Source organism: Pelmatolapia mariae, linkage group LG4 (genome assembly GCF_036321145.2).
Source record: "Pelmatolapia mariae isolate MD_Pm_ZW linkage group LG4, Pm_UMD_F_2, whole genome shotgun sequence".
Taxonomy (NCBI): domain Eukaryota; kingdom Metazoa; phylum Chordata; class Actinopteri; order Cichliformes; family Cichlidae; genus Pelmatolapia; species Pelmatolapia mariae.
In genome coordinates, this window is record NC_086230.1 from 31,726,452 (window position 1) to 31,748,294 (window position 21,843).

The 21,843-nt window shown below is 42.8% G+C and overlaps 1 protein-coding gene across 2 annotated transcripts in view; it reads right to left on the reverse strand.

Moving 5' to 3' along the window:
* The window catches only part of gas7a (growth arrest-specific 7a), a 39,584-nt gene extending 23,115 nt beyond the window's left edge, over positions 1 to 16,469 (reverse strand). The window contains exons 1-5 of one of the 2 annotated variants that reach the window (XM_063472436.1): positions 16,445 to 16,469; positions 13,006 to 13,091; positions 10,310 to 10,372; positions 2,853 to 2,942; positions 692 to 807 (exon numbers count right to left, since the gene is read on the reverse strand). In XM_063472436.1, coding sequence (XP_063328506.1) covers positions 692 to 807; positions 2,853 to 2,942; positions 10,310 to 10,372; positions 13,006 to 13,091; positions 16,445 to 16,454 — 365 coding nt within the window. In that variant the 5' untranslated portion in view covers positions 16,455 to 16,469. Of the gene's footprint in view, positions 1 to 691; positions 808 to 2,852; positions 2,943 to 10,309; positions 11,008 to 13,005; positions 13,092 to 16,444 lie in introns of those variants that run through there. The other variant, XM_063472437.1, reaches the window with a different exon arrangement.
* Between the last annotated feature and the right edge of the window lie 5,374 nt (positions 16,470 to 21,843).

Below are 21,843 nucleotides of genomic sequence, written 5' to 3' on the forward strand. Positions count from 1 at the left end.
GCCTAATAACCTGTAATCAGCACCTGTAGCATACATTCACAGGGTGGAACGACCTCTGCTTATTCAGTTTATTTCAATGTAATTTAATTTATTCAGCACAAAATCACAACAGCAGTCGCCTTAGAGCGTTTTATATGGTAAGGTAAAGACTGCAACGATCCAGAAAAAAAACACAACAATCAGACAACCCTCTTTGGAAAAGCACTTGGTGATAGTGGGAAGGACAAACTCCCTTTTAACAGGAAGAAACTGGTAGAAACAGGGAGGGGTGAAGGCAGGAAGACGTACTGTGGAGCAGAGCCAAAACACACAGTGAGTGTTTATTAGGGTGATAATGACCTACTGGTAGGAAAAAGAGACCAGTAAGTCTGGAATTAATAAAAACAAATGCAATGACTCAGTGGGTGGATAAGAGTGGGGTCAGATGATCAGACTTTAGATGGATAAAAAATACTAATAAAGTCAGTGCAGACTACAAGACAATCGAGACTATGACCAGACTTTTCCATGAATAGCCTTGGTAATCCTTCCATTCATGAGCTTGGTTCATGACACAAAAATGTGGTTTTCCAGCTCCAGCTCTGGGATTATTACTGATTCCAGAGCAGCTGTGCGTCTCAAACTCTTGTTAGTTAATTAATTTAATCTGCTGACACCAAAGTGCTTATTTCCAGCAGAGCCGAGCCGTTACCTCTCATGGATAAACTCGGCCATCTCCTTCTGCAGCTGTTTGCCCTTCAGCTGCTTCTGCAGGAGAACCTCGAAGCCCGTCACCGACGTGGTGCCCTGGGGGTCTTTCCTGTCGGCCTGAGGAAGAGGAGCGCATCATTCAGTCACAGCAACAATGAGTTCATGGACAGACCGTGCACTAACACCTCCTAGTTGTTTACATCTGAGAGCGTGTGGAGGACCGGGCGGTGTTGTGAGGATGAGCTCCCGGTGTTGAGTCACAAACCGTGCTATGAAAGCGTGACTCACACTTGCATGTCAAGGAGGGCATGCGTTGGTGTGCGTGCGTCAGTCAGCGGTGGGTGGGTGTGTGTTACATGTGTGTGTGTTACATACGTGTGTTCCTTTTTTTTCTGAGCACATGAATGTCACACGAACGGTTGGGCCGGGACGTGCGGCGCTCGGCATCATTTGTGACGGCAAAAGAGGAACAGAAGTGTCAGATTCATGTCGCACAGCAGGTCCAAGCAGCAGGTCAGCTGACAAACAAGACAAAACATCGCAACACGACATGACAGGCCGCAAACGAGGAGCCAAACAGCAGCAGAAGAGGCGGCAGGGGGACGAGGATTGGATTTCAGTCACTTAGACAGGCTGAAGGGTTTTTGTGTACAAATCTAATTAAGGATGGTAATGTTTGGAAAATTGCAGGAGCCACGGGAGAGACGTCATTTGTGTTTGCATGAAAACCGATAACAGGTTTTGTTAAATGAGAAGGAGAGTGCTGGATCGACATATTGACCGTTTTCTGTCAGCGCACATAATTTAATGTGAGCGTTTTGCTTTTATCTGCTTTTAGCAGCAAAGATTTGCTCAAATGGTCAACAAAAGGTGCTGACTGGAATAAAACAAATCCTTTGTTTAATGCTTGAAAAGGCTAGTTTATGTGCTAGGTAAGAAAAATGGAAGATCCAACGTCACATTTGCAAAGAAAACATAATCACCTTACACAAGGAGCAGGGAAGAGCTGCATGGATTCTCATGTCTGTATTTTCATCACAAAATAGGACTTTTAGGACTTCCTGTCTTTTATTAAGTTTATCCACATTTTCAGATTTAATGATGATTAGATACCAAAATATTCTAGTTCTGAATTCAGAATATTGAACATTGATCGGTCAAGAAAAGATTCATGTTCTGTGTGGCTGGTTTTTCTTCATTAGTGAAAGGTTCTTTTATTTGCTTGTGCAGTCTACACTTATTTTCATGTCCAGATGCTCCTTAAGTTCCCCAAAATCAAACAAAGCCCTCGGTTTAAAAAACGGTCCAAAATATTTCAGCTCCAATAAGATGATGGGTGTGGCTAAAAAACACTGACTGCATGTGGTTCCAAATGTCGTTCCCGTCATCAAAGAAACCATTTCCAAGGTAAAGTCAGCACCCGATGGGCAAAGAAAAACACCGTCACATGGCAGGAAGAAGACACCAAAGATGGGTCAAAGAACATCTAAGATGATCCATCCACAACACAAGGTTAGTCATTAATATTTCACTTTTCTAGTCCGCCTATAGGACAAGATCATGTGTTATGTGAGTGTTTCACCATCACCCTGTTGGTGTTTTTCAAATGAGACGTAATGAGTGAAGTCTGGATCTGACAGTGAAACCTCAAGCTCCTTTCCTGATGACTTGTGAATATCTCAGATAATCCTACTCTCTGACGCTCACGATGACCATAATTTACAGAATGAGCTTCACTTGTTGTTCAGTATGACATGCAACTCATCGGGAAAGTGTTTACTGAGGTCGCAGAGAATTGAAATCGAGGGCTGTTTTCCTGAAGACTTTTATGCAACCAGAAGACTTTTCCAACTGGAGGAGCTGCCCTCATGCTGTTTTAAGGCACTTCTACCTTGGCTTCATTCTTGGTATCTTTCTTGTATATAAATAGATACATTTATGCTTAAACATTTGTTAAAATGGACTTCTAAAATTAAACGTTGTTTACATTTTAATCTATGAAGCCAAAGCTAAAGAGAGTAATGTACAAAGCTAAAAACAGCTGCTGCACTTCACAAAGGTTTCCGCCTCTAAGACTGCTGATGCTGTCACAGGAGATGCAAAAATAAAGCCCAGGAGCGAGTCAGGACTCTGCTGTGTCTCTGTGTTTTTGAGGAGCTCACCCAGAAGTAATCGCAGTAGCTCCATTCGTCGGGCTTGAGGAGCTGCTGCTCCGGACCTTCTCCAGGCAGAGGAAAAGTCACACAGTTTATCTGAAGTAAGAAACGAGAGGAGACAGAAAGGTGACGAGTTATGACCCAACTGAAACAGAGCTGCTGAAGTGCTGCGGGAAGGAAACTAAATGTGGAAGCAAGCAAGGTTAGAGTTTTATCTGGATCATGTGCATGGCAGGAAAAAGGTCAGGCGTGAGTAAACGTATGTGGCGATGAGGAAGGTGACCCACGGAGGCTTCAGGGAGGAGAGAGAGAAAGACTATCGCCGAAAACAAAGAGAAAGCTTTTCTTCTGTATAGCTGAAATCGAACAAATTAACTTAATTAACTAACAATATGTAGTGTGAGAGATAAACACACCCAGCACTCAGCCTGAATACAGACTCCATGGTCCACAGCGTCTTCAATTACTCTCTGAGCTGCAATTATGTAATGTTCACCATCTGCGAGTCCTCCCTCCTGGCACTGCAAGATACCCTCTGTGCCATGTCAACCGCTGCTGCAAACTGCATGGGCATCCAGGCAGGCTGCTTCATCCACAAACGCACAAAAACACACACTGACTCATAGTGTTTACAGCATGGGTTCACCACTGTACTGCTGTCACACAGGCTGGAGAGAAACAACATCTACCAGCTGCTTCTTTCTTTTCACTCCAGCATGTGAAATAAAAAGCAGGACAGGGCTCATTTTAAGCAACACAATATCAGTCATGTGCATCCAGGTTTACCTCTCCAGCTGGTGAGCGATGCTTCAGGATTAAAGTTTGGGGTAGATTCAAAGCCAGGGAAGATCAAAAACAAATACTTTTGCTATTATTGTGTGGGTGGAGCTCCTGCTTTGCTATCAGATCCGCAGAAGCCGGTAAACATGGATCTCACACACTGCTGTTCGGGAAGTGGTTTATCTTTCACAGTGTTTTTCATATATTCAATGCTTCTCTAGTGCCAGTGTTTTAATGAAGCCATTCTCAGGGTCTGGAGTGCTGCGGCTCACTTAAATAAGAGAAAATCCCATGAGGCCAACGTCATCTTAAATCTTCACTCTACTCAAAATGCAAGACAAAGTGATGTATGTCCTTGAAATTGTTATTCAAAAAACATAAGCAACACAGGTAGATGGTTATAAACTGCTAATGCTACACAACCATAAGACACAAAATAAACTTAGGTCGTAGTAATGAGTAATATTACAACCAACCAAAATCTTTAATTTACTTATTAAAGTAAATTTATTTAGTAAATTCTTTTAAAGTAAACTACGGCCCAGCTGCAGGACCTTCATGGCCGAAGAGGGTCCCAGCCCACACTTTGGGAATCACTGCTTTAATGGGTTGACATGTAAGTTAAAAGATGGTTGGATCTAAGAGCATCCACAGTACAATAGATGGCCAGTTTAGCACACCTTAGATAATTCTCCTTTCTTAAATTTAGCATAAACAAAAAGTACAAAATGGACTAGCAGATTACTTGTAGCTTGCAAGAAAAATGGTGACTTGATTTGCCTGCAAATGTTTATTAACTAGAGGCAATAATGGAAAATGTGCTGCAGCCAACACATTTAAAAATGCACAACTTTTGCATACAGTCTCCATTTCTGGTCTGTCATTGTTTCCACAGCTTCATTAATGCTCAGAGAGTGGCTCTCAAGTGTTTGTAGACAAGTCAGTGTGTTCCTGGGAAACTGCGGTCGACTTTGGCCGTATCTACTACCAAGTAAAGCAATCACATGGAGGTGTTTGATATCTAGTTGGGGAATCTCTGAACAATATTAGCTAGCATCAGCATATAAATGTCGCCTGTTAATGATTAACATCAACAACATCACCAACAACACAGGCCATTTCTCAAAACTCAAGTGTGCCAGTCTGTACTCGTGTCCTCGCTAGTCTGGACTTCATAAGTTCACACAGAAGTCTGGACTTCCCAAGAACGCGGCGCGATCATTCTACAATTGGAACAGCAGTGTACTTGATGACATCACAGCTCCGGAGTTTTTACTGCCACCCCCTCTTAATTTAACTGTGATTAACATTTGCAACTTGCATGTCTAATAAGCTTCATACAGTTAAGCACAATCACTACGACTGAAACACACTTAATCTCTCTATTAATAAAAACAGTATACATGTATGCCCGAATAAAAATAAACAGGTGACATGTTAGAACGTGTTTAATTTTTTTTGGTATACACTCAAAACTTACAATAGACAGCTGGGGTTTGGAAGAGAATTAAGCAAATATTTAAAATATAATTTGATCTTTGGAGCAGCCTTCAGAATCTCCACGCAGCACATGCTGTTTTTGCTCCCGGTGAAATTGCTTCCTCCTGAATTTAAATATTTTTAATATTAAATTTAATTCAGAGTCAGCTGTTTAATTAAGAACAGAACATTTTACATAAGGGGAAATGACAGCTCTTCAAGTAAGACTTCAATATTAACTAAAACGATCCAGTTATGAAGCTTAACTTTAATCTCAGCCAAACCGAAATAAACCAAAGATTAACATTTAGAAGTTATCTAAGTGACTTATATGTCATGTTTAACCTGAGTAGCAAAAGACCGCAGGCGGGGAAGGTTAAAAACGATGTGCCGGGAGTCCGCTGTTCTCGCAGGCTCTAGTGAGCCTTGACCTCCTGGTCAGCTATCGAGCTGGTGGGTAACAGTCATCTCCGAATACCTCAGAGCATTTTTGCAAATATGTGATGTCCTGATAAATTTAGCAGAGTTTTGGACGAAATGCATTCTGGGATATTTGGCTGCACCATGTCCACACAAGTGACCACCGATGCATGCTCGATAAAATGGGAGGAGCGAGAACACATCCGGGAATTTTGAGCGTACTTGGCTTAATGCGTACTTTGAATTGGAACAGTATCACAGTATCCCAAGTCCACGAGAACGCGAGTACACACAAGTACGCATATTGAGAAAGGGCCACAGTCTCCAACCAAATAAAAACTTACTTGCTAGCAGAGAAGCGAGCTAAGATTAGCCAGCTAACTGTTACGTTAGGTAAACAGTCATTCATTTCGGTTGGCTGTTCAGGTAACATTAACCACATTATTGGGTATTCAGTTTATGTAGGCATCTTGTCTCAAACTCAGTTTTGACACCTAAAACCAAGAAGTATTTCTAGCCAATGTTAGCAAACACCAGGCTACTGGCATGAGCAAATTGCTAAGATGGCTAAGAAATTTCCTTTTAATACAGTCACAGAATCATTAAAAAGGATTAAAAGTTTTTTTTAAGTGTAAATGCTCTATATTGCTTTAGAAATATAGTCTATATTTTTTATACCAGGGATTATAAAGTGTTATATGTACCCATTTTTAAAGCAGCTTTGTTTCTGGCCCCTACCATTTCTATCTTTCACTTGAAAATGGTTGCTCTTTAGCAACAATATATATATATATATATATGTATACATATATATATATATATATATATATATATATATATATATATATATACACATACCGTCTTACTGTTTTCTGCACTGTAGCTGTGGCCAAACACAATACCATAAGAGCAAACCAAAACAGTAAAGCCTTGGAGGCTGGAAAAATACACAATGAAATAAAATTCACAATGAAGCTACACTAAGCTGATAATTATCTATTTTAGAGGCAGATGACGCCTGATTTTTAATGGTAAAATAAAAGTGCCATACTTGTGTATATTACAAGCTCTCCTGTACAAGCCATGCAGTAGATTTATGACGCAAACATCTTTATGTTGGAGGGCTCAACAGAGAAGGCAAGAAAGAAGTATAGAACAGTTAATTTCTTTAGCTTTTCAGTATTTGTGACAGAGGAGTGTGAATCTTTCCTTATACAGGTATATTTCCACATAAAACCTTGATTATTTTGCACTTAAAACTTCACCAACCCCAGCATTAATATGTAGTGGGCTTCCTCACTCTCCTCTCTTTGCCACCACAAACAAAGCATCATAACAACTTCCAAAAAACAGAACGTAAAATAGATGAGTAATGCTCTTCTTCTCTTTGTTATATAATCGCTAAAATCCAGAGGACACGTTAATATGGCAAACTGCCAGTGAAACTCATGGGCATGGTAGCAAGCTAATAAACAACATTAACTCACAGTAGCACATTGTAATGTAAAGGAGCAGCGGTGTGATTTACTCTGTGTGCAGACCAGTCACTTTGTTCATTTTCTGCCTCAGAGATCATACTGATTGTCATGGGCACCAGATTTTCCATTACACTGACTCCACATTTATCATGACTGTTGTTTATCTGCCTCTCACATCCAGCAAAAAATGAGACCATTCATCTAAGGGAAGCCTGTCTGGCTAACTTACTTCTCCCTGATGGCTGCTTAGTGAGGTACTCTGGGGCTGAGAATAAAATATTAATATAGATTACCTTTATGCCACAGCGTGTGATAAATCCCACCGAGGCCAGTCTTGGGGGGGTGTTTGAAGTCCAGCCATCGGACTTGACTGTTTAAATTTAGCACAAAACAAAGCTGCAAGCTGTATATGAGTGTAGATTTGCTGAGTGAACTGGCACATTTAGTCCTCAGTCAGCATTCATAAGCATTCACCCTCATGAGAGTTTAGTATCCAAGCTACAGGCAATGCTTATTTCATTACATATTTTTGTGTTTATTTATTTTGCTGACGAGAGTCGGGGGGGGGAAGAAAAATCCAGTCAAAGAACAAATGGTCCGTGAGAGACGTAAACCTGGCAGATGAACAAACAACTGAAACGCTCTCTTGCAAATGTTCGTTTTTTTTTGAGCAGCGTATAGCACATTTCCTGCAAGACTCCACCTTCACAGCCATACACAGGTTCACCTTACTATAAACCCCCACTCAGTTTTCTTCTTTATTGTCTGTTAATATTGTTTCCAAGCCTGGGAGCAACCAGGAATGTTCTGAGTTTATTAGCTGATAAAACAGGAGACAAAATGAGGTTAATCATTGTTAATACAAATACTAAATGTAAGATACATTTAAAGCCATTAATCACATATACATGTTTAATATTTAAAACATGTTTTAGATGTAAGGTAGCTGAAATATATGGTGCCATTTACACCATTTGCACACACAGGCAGCATTGACACTGATTAATTTCAGGCTTCAACGCTCTTGCTTCTCATTCACTTGCATTGTATGATATCACATGTTGCTGAACTGAATTATGGCTCCGTCGCTTCACTTTGCTCATGAGAATGATGCGGTGGCGTGCACAGGCATCAAAAAATGGGAGAGGTTAGCTCGGCTAATACTAACTTTTAATTGTAGCTTGGCTAGCTTGCTTTTGATAAAGGCTGGTTGCTAGCATAATGCTGCAGTCACAGCCTGAAAGCAAATCACAGACTTGTCTATGAACACTATCCCGCTCTTGGCCATACAGTAGTGATACTGAGCAAAGAGCAACACAAACCAGAAATGGAGAAGGTTTATTTTGCTTTCAAGGTGAAATTTTCCATTTTGTTACATTTTTTCAAGTTTTATTAGCAGTTAGCGCGTTTGTGTACTGTGTCAGTCTGCTGGCGACCAAAGCAATCAATTTCATCCAGTAACCTCCAAGAACGAATGACGCGGAACAGATGCGTTTCCCTAGCAACCAGTACTTAAGTCACATCCATTTTGGCTCTTGATCAATGTTCACACGATGCCACATGAAATATGAGCGTAATGATACCTAGCCACTTTATGAGAGATCATATGTTAATTAGCTGAACTTTTCTGGCATTTACTTTTTCATCAGCAGCCCAGATACGTTTTTTTCTTTTTCTGTTCAGAAATACTTAACATCTTCTGATAGTGAGCTAGCTTGGTAGCTAACTCTGATGAACCTTGTGAATCCTTTTCACAGTAACATGGCAAAAAAATCTGGACCGTGTTTTAACTCCTCTTTCCATTTGTTCGGACCCAGATTGCCGTTTCTTCACTGAAACCTCCTCTGCAACGATGCCAGCTGACATGGTACCGAGCACGTGCAGCCCAGCAACAAGTCAAACCACAGGTGCATGAATGTTTCATTAAAAACTTCAAGTCTCAAAAATTATTAAATCTGATCCGATCGGTCAGATGTGGTGAAGGTGAAAACAAGGTTGCAAGGCGGCTGCTTCTCGTGTGTGAAGCCTCGGCGCCCCGCGAGGGTCCATTTTGCCAACAGTCATGGATGTGAGCGTCTCCATGACAACTGTGGAGGGGTTGTGTAACGTGAGGTGCACCACGACGAACAAAAAGACACCTCTGAGGGCCGACGTCACTGATTTAGTTGTTATCACCTGTATTTTTTTTTTCCAGCTGCTGCAGAGACATTTAGCATGCATGATTGGTTTTTTTTCTTCCCAAGCATCAAGACTTCCCAGAAATTCCTCTTTTTTTTAGTGGAGAAGGAAAAAAAATCTCTCCATGAGAACTCTTTGGATGAAGCCAAAGAACAACAATAGATCTACGAGCTGTGAAAGGCTTTGGAAAAGCAAACAAAGAGGAGGAAGAAATAATCTTCAAAACAGTATGTCTTCAGTGAATATCTGAATGGTTCCCCCCTCCCTCTCAAACCACCACCACTTTCTCCTATGGCGGTGTTTTCCATTTCAACACCCATTAATCAGTGCTATTGCCTTTGTCACCATGGAAACTGGACTTGCTGCATCTCTCTCAGGTCTGGTGGTGTTTTTCACAATAGCCAGACTGACGGCTCCCGTGGCTGCAGCAGGTCAGCGAGCCCACCGAGTGCAAAATCAGCCCCTCGCGAGACACAAAACCCACCTCTGTCTGCTTCTCCATCAACGCACGACCGCCTAACCGCTGCCCCCCACCACCCCCTCACCACAGCCGTCATTATGGACTGAGAGATTACATAACTGCAACTACTGTCTGGGTATCTTCACACAAAGCTACTGTGTACATTATAGAAAAAAATCCCTGCACCGTGGTGAAGACCTCAGTTTCTACTCCGAGTGTGACCTGCAGAGGGTGATAACAACTGGAGGAGACAAACACACACTTAATCTGACATATCATAAAAATACCAACAGGATTCTGCAGGCTCCTCACTTATCAGTCATTAAAAACACATCAGAGAGTCTCCAAAGCGTGAATTAATCTTTGACAGACATAAAATCAATATTATAGACTGAGGCCGCTCAAGTCAATGAGACAGATATGAGTGCGAGACTCCCGCACAGCTTCTTCATTCAGATGATTGAGGTATCCAGTATTGCAGGGAACCCCCTCACATTACTCCACAAGGACATGTAATGCATTATGAGTTTAACGTCAACAGATGGTAAAACAAGAGAAAAAACAAGTGATTTGAACTTAATTGAGGTGCATGAGGAGCTTCAGCAGAGGATGCACAGATAGAGGCACAAAGAAGGAGAAGAGGAAGGATTAAGTTTCTCAGTACTCACAGTGATCTTGGTCTCCTTGACCTCCTTGATCTGCCTCTTGGCCGGCGAAACAGAGCCGGGGGGCTGCGGGGCGAGACAGGAGGGATCGTCAAAACTCTCCTCAGTGTCAAAGCTGGCTTCCATCATCATCCCTCTCACCTCCTCCTGCTTCTCTATTCTGGGAAAGCCTCACTCTCTCCTTTCTCTTTCCCTCCACGCACCAAGGCTGCCAACGGTCTCACAAGCCGCGGAGTGAGCGGAGAGGAGTTGCGTTGCAGAAGGGGGAGGGAGGGAGGTGTGTGTAGCTGCGGTGGGAAGGTAGCACGAGGGAGGAGGAGGAGGGAGGCAGTAAGGGGAATTGGTGGCGACTGTGGGAGAGTGACGAAGTCTTGCCTCCGGTTAATCTGCTGTCACATGAGTTTTAAGGTTGTAGCCCAATCACCACCTCACCTCCACACCTGCCTTCCCCTTTCACCTCACCCAATGATGTCCATGCAGGAGAAGAGATAAAAGATGAAGAAACATCACTGAGCTAGTTCAGGGATGGAGGCACTGGAGGATGGGAAGAGGGGAAATTTGCGAGGAAAGAAGAAAAAAGAGAGAGGACAAGAAGGCAGATGAGGAGGAGGGGGGGTATTTACATGATCCTTGCCCCACCTCCCTCCCCAGAGACCCAGATAGTGAGGGGGGAGGGAGCAGCGAGGCGTAGGTGTTGGTGATGGGGGTTGGCTTGATGGAAATGGCTGAATGATGATATTTAAGAGACAAATTACAACTGGGAGGAGGGGGGAGGGGGAGAGAGAGAGCAGGAGGGAAAACAAGCAGCCAATGAGAAGCAGCGTCTCTGATTGTGTGTGTTTTTGGGAATGAGACGCATGCACATTTCAGGGTTAAGCGAGTGTTCAGATTCACCGGCAGCTACATCGCTATCGTCTTCCTCACGTGATGCCGCTTCACCCGAGGCATTGAACGTAAAAGCTGCGCACGGAGCAGCTTCCTCGCCACACCTTTGTACAACACCCACCTGGTCCAACAACAACACCATCAAACGAGAACGACACCGAGGAGCGCGACAAACATGTTCTCACCTTGGCCGTGCAAAACATGGCGGCTGGCAGCTCTGACCGCAACAACCACAGTCCAGGTTTGGCGGGATCCGTGGGCCCGGCGCTCCCAGAGCTCCCAGTGTGAGCTTTGATTATTTGTTATTATTTTTTGGCTGGCCTCCTTCTTCGCAAACTCTAACATTTGTCCAAATCTCAGACGCCCATATGGCCCAACTGTCCGTCCACCTATACTCTCCTGTGTGATCATGACACTGTATGCCCTCATCTGACTCGTAATTAGTCACGTGGGTTGGCATGTAATCGAAGTTGGCCCGGGTCCATCGGAGCTGCGGGAGCGGCCCTGCTTTCAGTGGAAAGAGAGCGCCAGCTTCCTTTGAAGTGGAATCTTTTACAGGAAAACTGTGGCTGTGGTGATTTGGGTGATTGTGACCACAGAACAGCCTGACCACACTAAAGAGCGTGCTGTGAGTGCTGTGTGAGACACGATGCACAAACAAAAACATGCGACTTTTTGGCAGTTCAGAGTTTTAGCAGCAAATATGGGCGATGTCTCACTGAGCTGAAGCATCTAGTATCCAATCCTGACAATCATTGCTAAAGAGTAAGACAGCCAACAGGGGAACAGGCAGTGATTCAAAACTGCATGGAGGTTCTAGAAAAAGCATAAAAGCTTCTAAATACTGAACTCTGGAGATGCGCTTTTCCATTATTTAAACAGATGTTTTAGCTATTTCTTGCCAAATGTGCAACAAATGAGCGCGCTATCAGCTATTCTTAGTAAATATATCTTCAGAGAAATGAATTCCAAGTGCTCAGATACCAAGGTTACATTCTCAGACTGTGTTGTTATTATCCTAAAGCAATTTCAAACAGTTTTAACCTGAGAACAGCTCCAGTTTGTCATTTCTGAGAAACCTTCAAACCTAAACTTTGCCTCCCAAAATGACTGTGATCACCTCATGTTTCAGTTTAAAGTAATAAAGAGAGGGAATTTTAGGTTAATTTCTTCCTGGTTTTGGAGTCCGTTTCCTGCTCTGTACCTTTCCAAACTATGCTATAAAAGAAGATGAGACTGGAATAATTACATTTATCAGCATTAATGAGGGTGAAAACCTTTGTTGCTGTAACAGTAAATAATTTTTTGACAGTTAAGGAAAATCTACATGTGATCTTAAATAGACACGTGGTGAACTCAGTAAGAAAATTGTCAGAGTGGAGGATGCTTTTAGTAAATAGAAAGCAGTCTTAGCACTTCTGATCTAATCTATTCATAGCTTATGAGTTGCTATTAATTTAGAGACCTTGCATAAAGGTGATATGTATGAAATCAAACTTAATTTTGGTTAATGATTGTCCAGTTTTATCAACCAATCACCAGTGACGGGGTATCAGATGCTCAAATTTGAGATACTTGTTGGTTAAAAGACGAATGCATTAACCCTGTGAGACTGTGACTGGTGATGGCAGGTAACTCTGATGAAAACGGATGTAAGCCAACTCCTAAGAAATTGATATTTTTATTGGATGAGAAAGTGGAAAGTGGAGATGAGACTTGCTTTGATTAAAATGTGATCACACCATAAAGGTAATCATCATCATCATCTGCTGTTACTTCAGACTCAACATCATCGTGCGCCTCTTTCGTCTTACCTGCTTGTGCATCGCAGGCTTCCTCAGAGAAACATTAGCGACCTCTGCAGGCTGACCTTTCTTTGTGCTGCTGTGGCATCCATTGGCTGAAGAAAAGCAGATAATTACTCACGTTAGAATTTAAAGTATTTTTCAGCACTGAATTGACAAAAACGAGCAGATGGTAAGTGAACGAGTGGACGAGTTACATCCTGATATGCAGAATTTCAGAACAAGAAAAAACTAGTGCTGTCAGCGTTAATCTCATTAAAATGACGTCAACGCGACAAATCTCTGTTAACGAGTTACTGCGGATCGCCCCCGTTCGTGAGGCTGGACAGCGTCAACGTGTTAACTAGCTAACGGCATTGACGCCGTCCAGCCTCACGCACAGGGGTGTTAACAATAAGGTGTTAACATCACTTTATTGTGTCAGACAAATTAAACTGCAGCCGTGTTTCAATCCTTTAACATTAGCAGGGATTTATATTTTGATCCGGAGGACAGAGAACACCTGGGAAAGATGCATCTGTTAGGGATTCTCTTTTCACCATAGTCCCCCCTTGTGGAATAAGTAAAACAAAACAATCTTGTTTATGGCATCATTTGATTTAATTTAGTTGGATTTGGTCGCCATCCATCCAAACATTTTTAGCCAGTCACAATAAAACCATAGATGATATCTCAAATTAAACACAAAGGCAGTGAACGGGGTCATCCAGTCATGGTGACGGGAAAAGCGTCATAATGTAAATGGGCGGGGCTTCTACCATTCAGCCACTAAATCTGTAGAAGTGTAGAATTCATAAAATATGAATCTACATATTTTACAATGTTTATCTACTAATTTTACCCTTGTTGATTTATACATGAGAGAAGTAGTAAAAACTGGCTAACTGATGTTTAGCCACAAATGCCTTTTATAAGTAGTGACACTAGAAAAACTACAGCTAAGTTTTTAAATTAAAAAGTAAACTTCTATAATAAAGGCACACATCCTTGAAACATTTTCTTTACAGGCTACGTCCAACTAAAATAAGACATCAACTCTAGAAACAACCCAAAATATCATGTTAACTAGCTGCTGATTCAATAATTCATTGAATAATTCAACAATCAGTGTTTAGCTGTTAGACCCTTTGGAGGACACTGAGTATTTTTTACTATTACAGTGTTCTAATTTCACATTGGTACAGTGTGGTTCTGTCCTCAGACTCGCATAGAAAAGCATATTGAGATATTCATAATCTGGGCCCTCGGGGTTCACAGCTCTGTAGCGTGTCCCTGGTTTCATCCTACAGGCCCATAATGGTTCCTCATTTCTTTGTGATTCATGAGCTGTCGGCTCGTTGTATATCAAACCGGCCCATCTCCAGCTCAAGGTAAACACGTGAGCCCGGCAGAGCGTGACCCCCGAGGCCACGCGTCACAGCCGGGGACGCTGATCGGATCAGGGCCCCTCCAGGACACTGAGGCCTCTCCAGAAATAGAGATGAACGTCACTTTACTCAGAAGGGCTCTAAAGAATCCACAACCCTCGGTGACCTTTGTCAGTGACCATAAAACTGAGTATTGGCAGGTTTCTGATCCATGTGGTTTGGACACAAAAGAGAGCAGAAAGGACCCTGTGAGGCCTTCTGTTAAGAAGACAGCTTCAGGGTGAAAATGGGACTCTTGAGGATTTAAACAGAGACTGGAAATGTGGAACAGCTAGCCTGGCTCTTTCTGAAAATACAACAGATCGACTAGTTACTTAAGCTCATTAATAAACTAATTTTCTCGACTTTCAATGTCGAGAAAAATAGTTTATGTTGACTATTTCTCACTGACTGACCTCACCAGAACAGCATTAAGAGAGCCAGATATTAAAAATAAGCAATAATTAAATGCAGAGAGGTGAGAGAAAAAGGCAAATGAAAAACACTCAATGCATCATGGGAATCCCCAGCAGCCTAGACCTATTGGAGTGTATCTAGTCCCCTGATCCACCCCTAACCATATGCTTTATAAAAAAAAGGTTTTAAGCCTAATCTTAAAAGCAGAAAGGGTGTCTGTCTCCAACGTCCAAGCTGGGAGCTGGTTCCACAGAATAGGGGCCTGAGAGCCGAAGACTCTGCCTCCTATTCTACTTTTAAACACTCTAGGAACAACAAGTAAACCTGCAGTGTGAAAGCGAAGTGCTCTAATGGGGTGATATGGTACTACAAGGCCTTTAAGATAGGATAAGGAGTTTTTATGACAACACGCCTGGTACAAAAATCCGATTTTTTAAAGTCACAGTGAAGAGAAACAGAATATGTGAGCAGGAATATTTATGAGTAATGTTAAAATGCAATAAGCATAATGCAGCACGACTGCCTAATGTAGCTAATAGTCCAGTATGGTTTAATATGATATGCTACATTTAGGTAACCACACATTGGCCAACTACCTTGCAGAGATGACAGTCCACAAACATGTGCTCTTAGACTGTTGTCTCATTTGATCTAAAGCAAAATAAGGAGTTCAGAACATGAAAGTGGGTTCCAGCTGAGAACCATAAAACATCAGGACCTGAAGCAAGAACTATTTATCAGACATATTTTTTTCACAGATACGGCCCCAGTACCAATTTCTGTTTCCATGTAGCTCTTTCATAAAAAGTCACGCAAAATTCCTGCCACCAAAGTTGGCAGCAGGAACATCAGCAGCTACGGAAAGGACTGCTGCAAGAAAATCAGCAATTTCCAAATTCTTTGCAGCATGAAATTGCTTCCCACGATGATTAGAGGACAGACACGTAAATAAAAAGCAAACAAAAGAAAACACAATATGTGTTAGCTGTTACAGCAAACCTAGAAACTCAATAAAGCAAGGACTCAAAACAAAAGCAGGAAAAGCCCAAGGAACACTTGGAGAGTGAACACACACAGTGTAACTTTACAAACTGACGAGGACAAAGGGAAAAACGAGAACATGTATACATCCAACAACAGAAGGTTGATTACAGAGCAGACCCAGGTGGGAGCAAAAAGAATAAAATCTGAAGTAAAACCAAAAACAACAAATAAGAAAACAAACCTGTAAAGAAAGAAAAGACAAATAACAAACATGGAACTGTGAAAACTGACGCTAAACAGAGAATATATCTGGGACCACATTGCTAGCTGTGAAAACGGGGGGATGACATTTTCCAGAAGACATGAAGGCAGACCTGTCAGCACCCGGCACTGCATCAGTGAAAAAGAGGTAAGCCTGTACTGTATGTCTTCAAAATATCCACAAGTGTGCAACTTATTTCAACTTATTTTATTCTTTTTCAATACGAAGTCTGGCTCAGAGGTAAACTGGAGTCCCTCTAGTTTCTCTGGGTGCACCCCGCCTGTAGGAGCAGAGCATCTCGGTGGAAAAGCAGTGATGGTTTTCAGTGATGGCCTCGTGCAGCTGCTGTGGGAGAAAAAGCATCTGCACACCTGCTTACCAGGAAACATCTCTGATTCTAGCAGATCAGCACAGTCTCTTTGTTAACTAAGGAGACAGCCTCAGAAGGTGCATGTTTATGTATCTGTTGTCCTTAAACGCGTGTTAGGCAACTCCGTCTTATCTTCTTCCCGTTGGATGCCGTGCTGTTATTTCTCCCTGCCTGCTCGGACCAGCTGCTCAGATGCCCGGTTTCCTGTCCAGAGGTCAAAGTCAACATTTGTGCGGTTCAGATCTGAAGCGGGCCTTCACTAAACGTCTTTCTCTCTGAGGAGGGATCGCGCTTGCCTGGTTAAACGCTGACAAACTCCCCTGCAGCTGACTGCCTCCCCGGTTGTTCTTCCTCTAAGTGTGTTTGGGCCACATGCCAGCACAAAGAAGCAAACCATCTGCTATGTGCAAAGATGTCGTTAGCGAGGATGCTGGCAGCGATGGAACATAATAAGCCACTCATTAAGAAAGTGCAGGATTTCCTCTCGTAGTGTTGGATGAGCTTCACGATAATGTAGCAGAGAAATGTATTACAAGAGATTTGTCAAAGGTTCCTTAACAGCCTTTTGGAAAAACGTTACAGAGTCTCTGGAAAAATGATTAGTATTGTGTCACATTTAGCTGAAGGAACATGGTCTTAGCATAATAAGCAGATTAGCACTGATGATGAATGATTGCCAAAAGGCTTAATATGTCTGACTGGATAAATGTTGAAAAATTAAGTTATAACCTGTAGCTCCAAATGCAAATAACCCCAGTGATGGAAGGAGTTTACGCACCGAGATGACACTGATCAGCTTGTTTTTGTCTCTCTTGGTCATTCCTAACCACACAAACCTCCTTTCTCATTCCTTCAGCGCCTATTTTCTGCTCTGGGTGCTCTTATTTTGTTTTCCGTGTGATTGTGCCTTTTGGAATGCTGTCTAAAAATGGATGACTAGGATGATGAAGGCCAAGTTTTACCATATGGTGAGGAGTTCTGTCGTGCCAGCGGTCTCTGTGGGGCTTCAGCTGACGAGGACGGACGTCGCCATGTTGTTTCTGGAACGATATAAACAACAGGAAGGAGGACAGCGTGGAACGAAGTCAAAACAAAGACAAAAACAGAACTTGCTTTAACGTGAACGTGCAGGGCAGCTTCTCAGTCACTGTTTCGCACTTGTTCAAGATTAAGGACGGAAACAGCTTTATAGAGACTTCAGGTGTATAAATATGAAGCACAATAGAGCACAGAAAGTCGAGGACGCCTTAATTTGTTGGTTTCAAATTCACTAACGGTAACTCTGGAAAATCTAGACAGTCAGAAGATGCCTTGTGAGACAGTGGGAAGGAAAAACTCCCTTTTAACAGGAGGAGACCTCCAACAGGCTCAGAGAGGGGAAGCCATCTACTGAGACCAGCTGGAAGAAGAAGGGAAGAGAGAAAAGAGCAGCACAGAAAGCCAAGGACAACACAAACTGTTGGAGAGAGTAGAAAGTGAAAAGAAGTCCTGCAGCATGACTGAGGGATAGTTCAGGGTCACATGATCCAATCCTAACTATCAGCTTTGCCAAAAAAGAAAGTTTGTAGCCTCATAATAAAATTAGACTTTTAGAAAGTAAAAGTGGGAAAGTAGACTTTCCCACTTTTAGAAACTCCATGAACCACAAGCCTGCAGTCTGAGAGTGAGGTGCTCTGTTACAATAATATGATACTGTGAGAGTTGATGGAGGCTGATCAGGATGTTGTAGGAGGAAAGCAGGGTTTTAAATTAAATTCTGCATTCAAGTGGCAGCCAACGAAGAATCATCCGCCCCATGTGCTAGCACAAAAGATTTATCTAATGTCATGGTGACTTTGTCAGCAGAAGTTGAATTAATCATCAGTTTCTTCTGTTGCAGGAGTGCATGAAGACTCCGCCAAGCAGCAGGTTATATGATTGGCTTTTCTGTTTGTTAGCAGGATTATTAGAGACGCTGTGGAGTTATGGCTTACACGTAATTAACTCTCAAAACATTTTTTCATTCTTTTCTACAGCGGCAGAGGACAAAATTAGATGTTCATGCAGCATCTTCACAAATATAAAACTGAAATTAAAAAACAGGGCGACTTTGTTATAAAATTCTCCAAAGAATATCACAAACTAATTCAGATCTTTCTGCATCCAGAACTTGAATCATGCAGAGGGAAGTTTCACTCTTGGCTGAGTCTCTGACTGATTTTGTTTTTGCTCTTGTGGCAGCAAAACAGTTGGAGTCAGACTGCAGGTCTGTGTGACCAAAGCAGCCCAACAGCCAATAAAAGTGTATGTACAGAGATCATGTTTGTGTGTGTGTGTGTGTTCATGTTGGTGCAGAAATTATTTGGTAAGATTTAAATATTAAAATTGTATTTGAAAATGTGGATTCCTGTTTATTTGATTGTTTTTATGATATTTTATCTGGAGTTTTTCCTTTTTGAGTTTCAGACCTCATCTCAGCAGAGAAAAGCTGTTTAGTACTTTAAGTGGGGTTTTTTTTTTCCAGACATTAGAGAAGTGACTGCAGATAAGGGCAAGAGGATAAAGGAGAAGTTTTCGTATCCTGAAAAATGCAATAAAAAATTAGACTGTACTCATCCATGTATGCTATCTTTTTAGGTGCAAAATGCCATTCTGGATAAATTTCAACTCGCTTCCTGTAGTTTAGCCATTTATCGTGCATCAATCATTCCACTCAGCAGAGCAGGAAGTCCTTTACGCTGCAGTAACTGTGGGTGAATTAGTGTCAGTCCTTATGTGCAATCAAACAGCTTCTTCTAAGAGAAACACTAAAGTGTGGATTAGGAGTGATATTCAGCAGCAATGTTACTGTTGTGGCAAGAAAGCTACACACAAATGTCCAAATAGGCACGAAAAGCTTAAAGTCAAGAACTTCTAAGATCTGTTATTGCAATGAGGACAATTTAACTTATAAGTCACTGGATATCACATTCCATAATTAATTAATTAATTAATTAATACTTAAATTAGACCTACTAATTTAGGTAGACACTGGTTCTGAAAGCTCCTTGGTTAGTTTTAGGCAATAAAACCTTCTCAGTTAGGCCTCAGTTACACAGAACAAGAGACTGGTCAACAACCTCCTTCCGGTTGCTACTTGAAATCGTATCCCCCAAACGGTTGGTGAATGGTTGTTTGAGTTTGCTGGGTGAAATAAGATAAGATAAGATAAGATAACCTTTATTAGTCCCACACGTGGGAAATTTGTTTTGTCACAGCAGGAAGTGGACAGTGCAAAAGTTATGAAGCAAAAATTAGAATAAAATAAAATAAGAATAAATACAGTACACAACTGTACAGAATAGAATAAAATAGAATACTATATACACTAGAATAAAATAGAATAAAATATACAATAAGATAAAAATGCTATATACAACTGAGTAAAAATACAACGATGCCAGAAAAGATTATTGCACTTAGTGTTATTGCACATTTGTGGATGTGTGTGTTTGATCAGTTAAAGTCTTTGTTGTGGAGTCTGACAGCAGTGGGGAGGAAAGACCTGCGAAATCTCTCCGTCCCACACCGTGGGTGCCGCAGTCTCCCACTGAAGGAGCTGCTCAGTGCTGTCACAGTCTCATGCATGGGGTGGGAGATGTTGTCCAACAGGGATGACAGCTTAGCCACCATTCTCCTGTCACTCACCACCTCCACTGGGTCCAGAGGGCATCCTAGAACAGAGCTGGCCCTTCGGATCAGCCTGTTCAGTCTCTTCCTGTCCCCAGAAGAGATGCTGCCGCCCCAGCAGACCACACCATAAAAGATGGCTGAGGCCACCACAGAGTCATAGAAGGTCTTCAGGAGTGGGCCCTCCACTCCAAACGACCTGAGTCTCCGCAGCAGGTACAGTCTGCTCTGCCCTTTCCTGTAGAGGGCGTCTGAGTTATGAGTCCAGTCCAGTTTGCTGTTCAGAAGAACACCAAGGTACCTGTAGCTGTCCACAGCCTCAATGTCCATACCTTGGATGTTCAGTGGTTGCAGTGGAGGATGTTTGTGCCTGCGGAAGTCTACCACCAGCCGCAAAGAGGGTGCTGCATCAAAAACCTCACTGTGATTGTTTGGTTGCTAGCGGATTGCCGCAGCTGCTCGTAGTTTGCGTAGAACACGCCAACTTGTCTACAAACACTTGCAGGTGTGTTTGCAAAGTTCTGCCTTTAAAACATCCTGGCTGCAGTAGTACCCTCTCTGTGCTAGCACAAGTTTACCTTGTACTAGCAACTTCCAGCAACCACTCACCAACTGGTGAATACACATTTTCCCAAGGGACCTGTGGTTTCCAGTTGGTTGCCGACCTGTTTCTAGCAATCCATTTCACAACTGCCATCAACCTTCAGCAACTATTTACCAACTGGTGGGAGAATACTCAGCTTTCCCTCTGAACGACACAAATCGTAGCGTTTGTGTTACAAAACATTTGTGTTTCTTTGAACATTCAAGTTCAAAGAAAAGGTCGTGTGTCACTGGTGCAGCCAACATGTTTCAAAAGGCTTTTACTTTGAAGGCAACCATTCTCTGTTTACAATTAGTTGGCAAATGTTTGCTGACAGGTTGGAATCTTTCATGTAAATTATGGGTGAGTGCATGTCACGACCTGCGGGATCGGCAAGGCGCGGATCAGCATCTCTCCCCTCCTAGTTCCCCTTCTCTTCTCTCTCCCTCTCCCCCTCTCTCCCCTGTTTTGCCGGGGCGGAACTCATTGCGGGTTCACGCCCTCGGTCCACGCCTTCCCGGATTGTGCACACCTGGGCCTCATCAGACCAGCTGGTATATTAGAGGGAGGAGATCAGCTGTTCGACGCTGGATTGTTGTGAAGGCTCTTATTCCCCGGACCCGTCCCCGTGTTTCCTTGTGTGAAGTGTGGCAGGAGTGGCAGGTCGCTAGCGGAGAGGAGAGAGGCTGTTCTGAGCGCGTGTGTGATTTCCCCGTTTTCCCTGGAGCCCTGGACCCCTGCCCCTCACGTCTTGTATATAGCACTAACCCCGCACTGTCTGTACATACACCTGGTGAAGTTCTGTAATAAACTATCTCTGTTTGAACGCTACCCGGGAGTCCTGCGAGTGGATCCTCTAAGCAACCCGTGACAGTAACAATCCAGCCAAACCATGGATCCAGCGGACTCAGCTCAGCAACTTGCCCCCCGTCCAGAAGCCGTGTTGGAGCGACACGAGCAGATGCTACAGCACATTAGCCATCAGTTGCTCGCACTCACTCAGGCTTTCGCCCAGCACATACCTCTGCCAGGTCCCGCTATGTCCCCCCCGTCTGCTCCACCAGCCCCCGCTTCCGCGGAGCCCCCGGAACGAGCTCTACCGTCACCAGAGCCATTCGCTGGTGAGTTCCACAAGTGTGCTGGTTTCCTAACGCAGATTACGTTGCAGTTTAGGCAG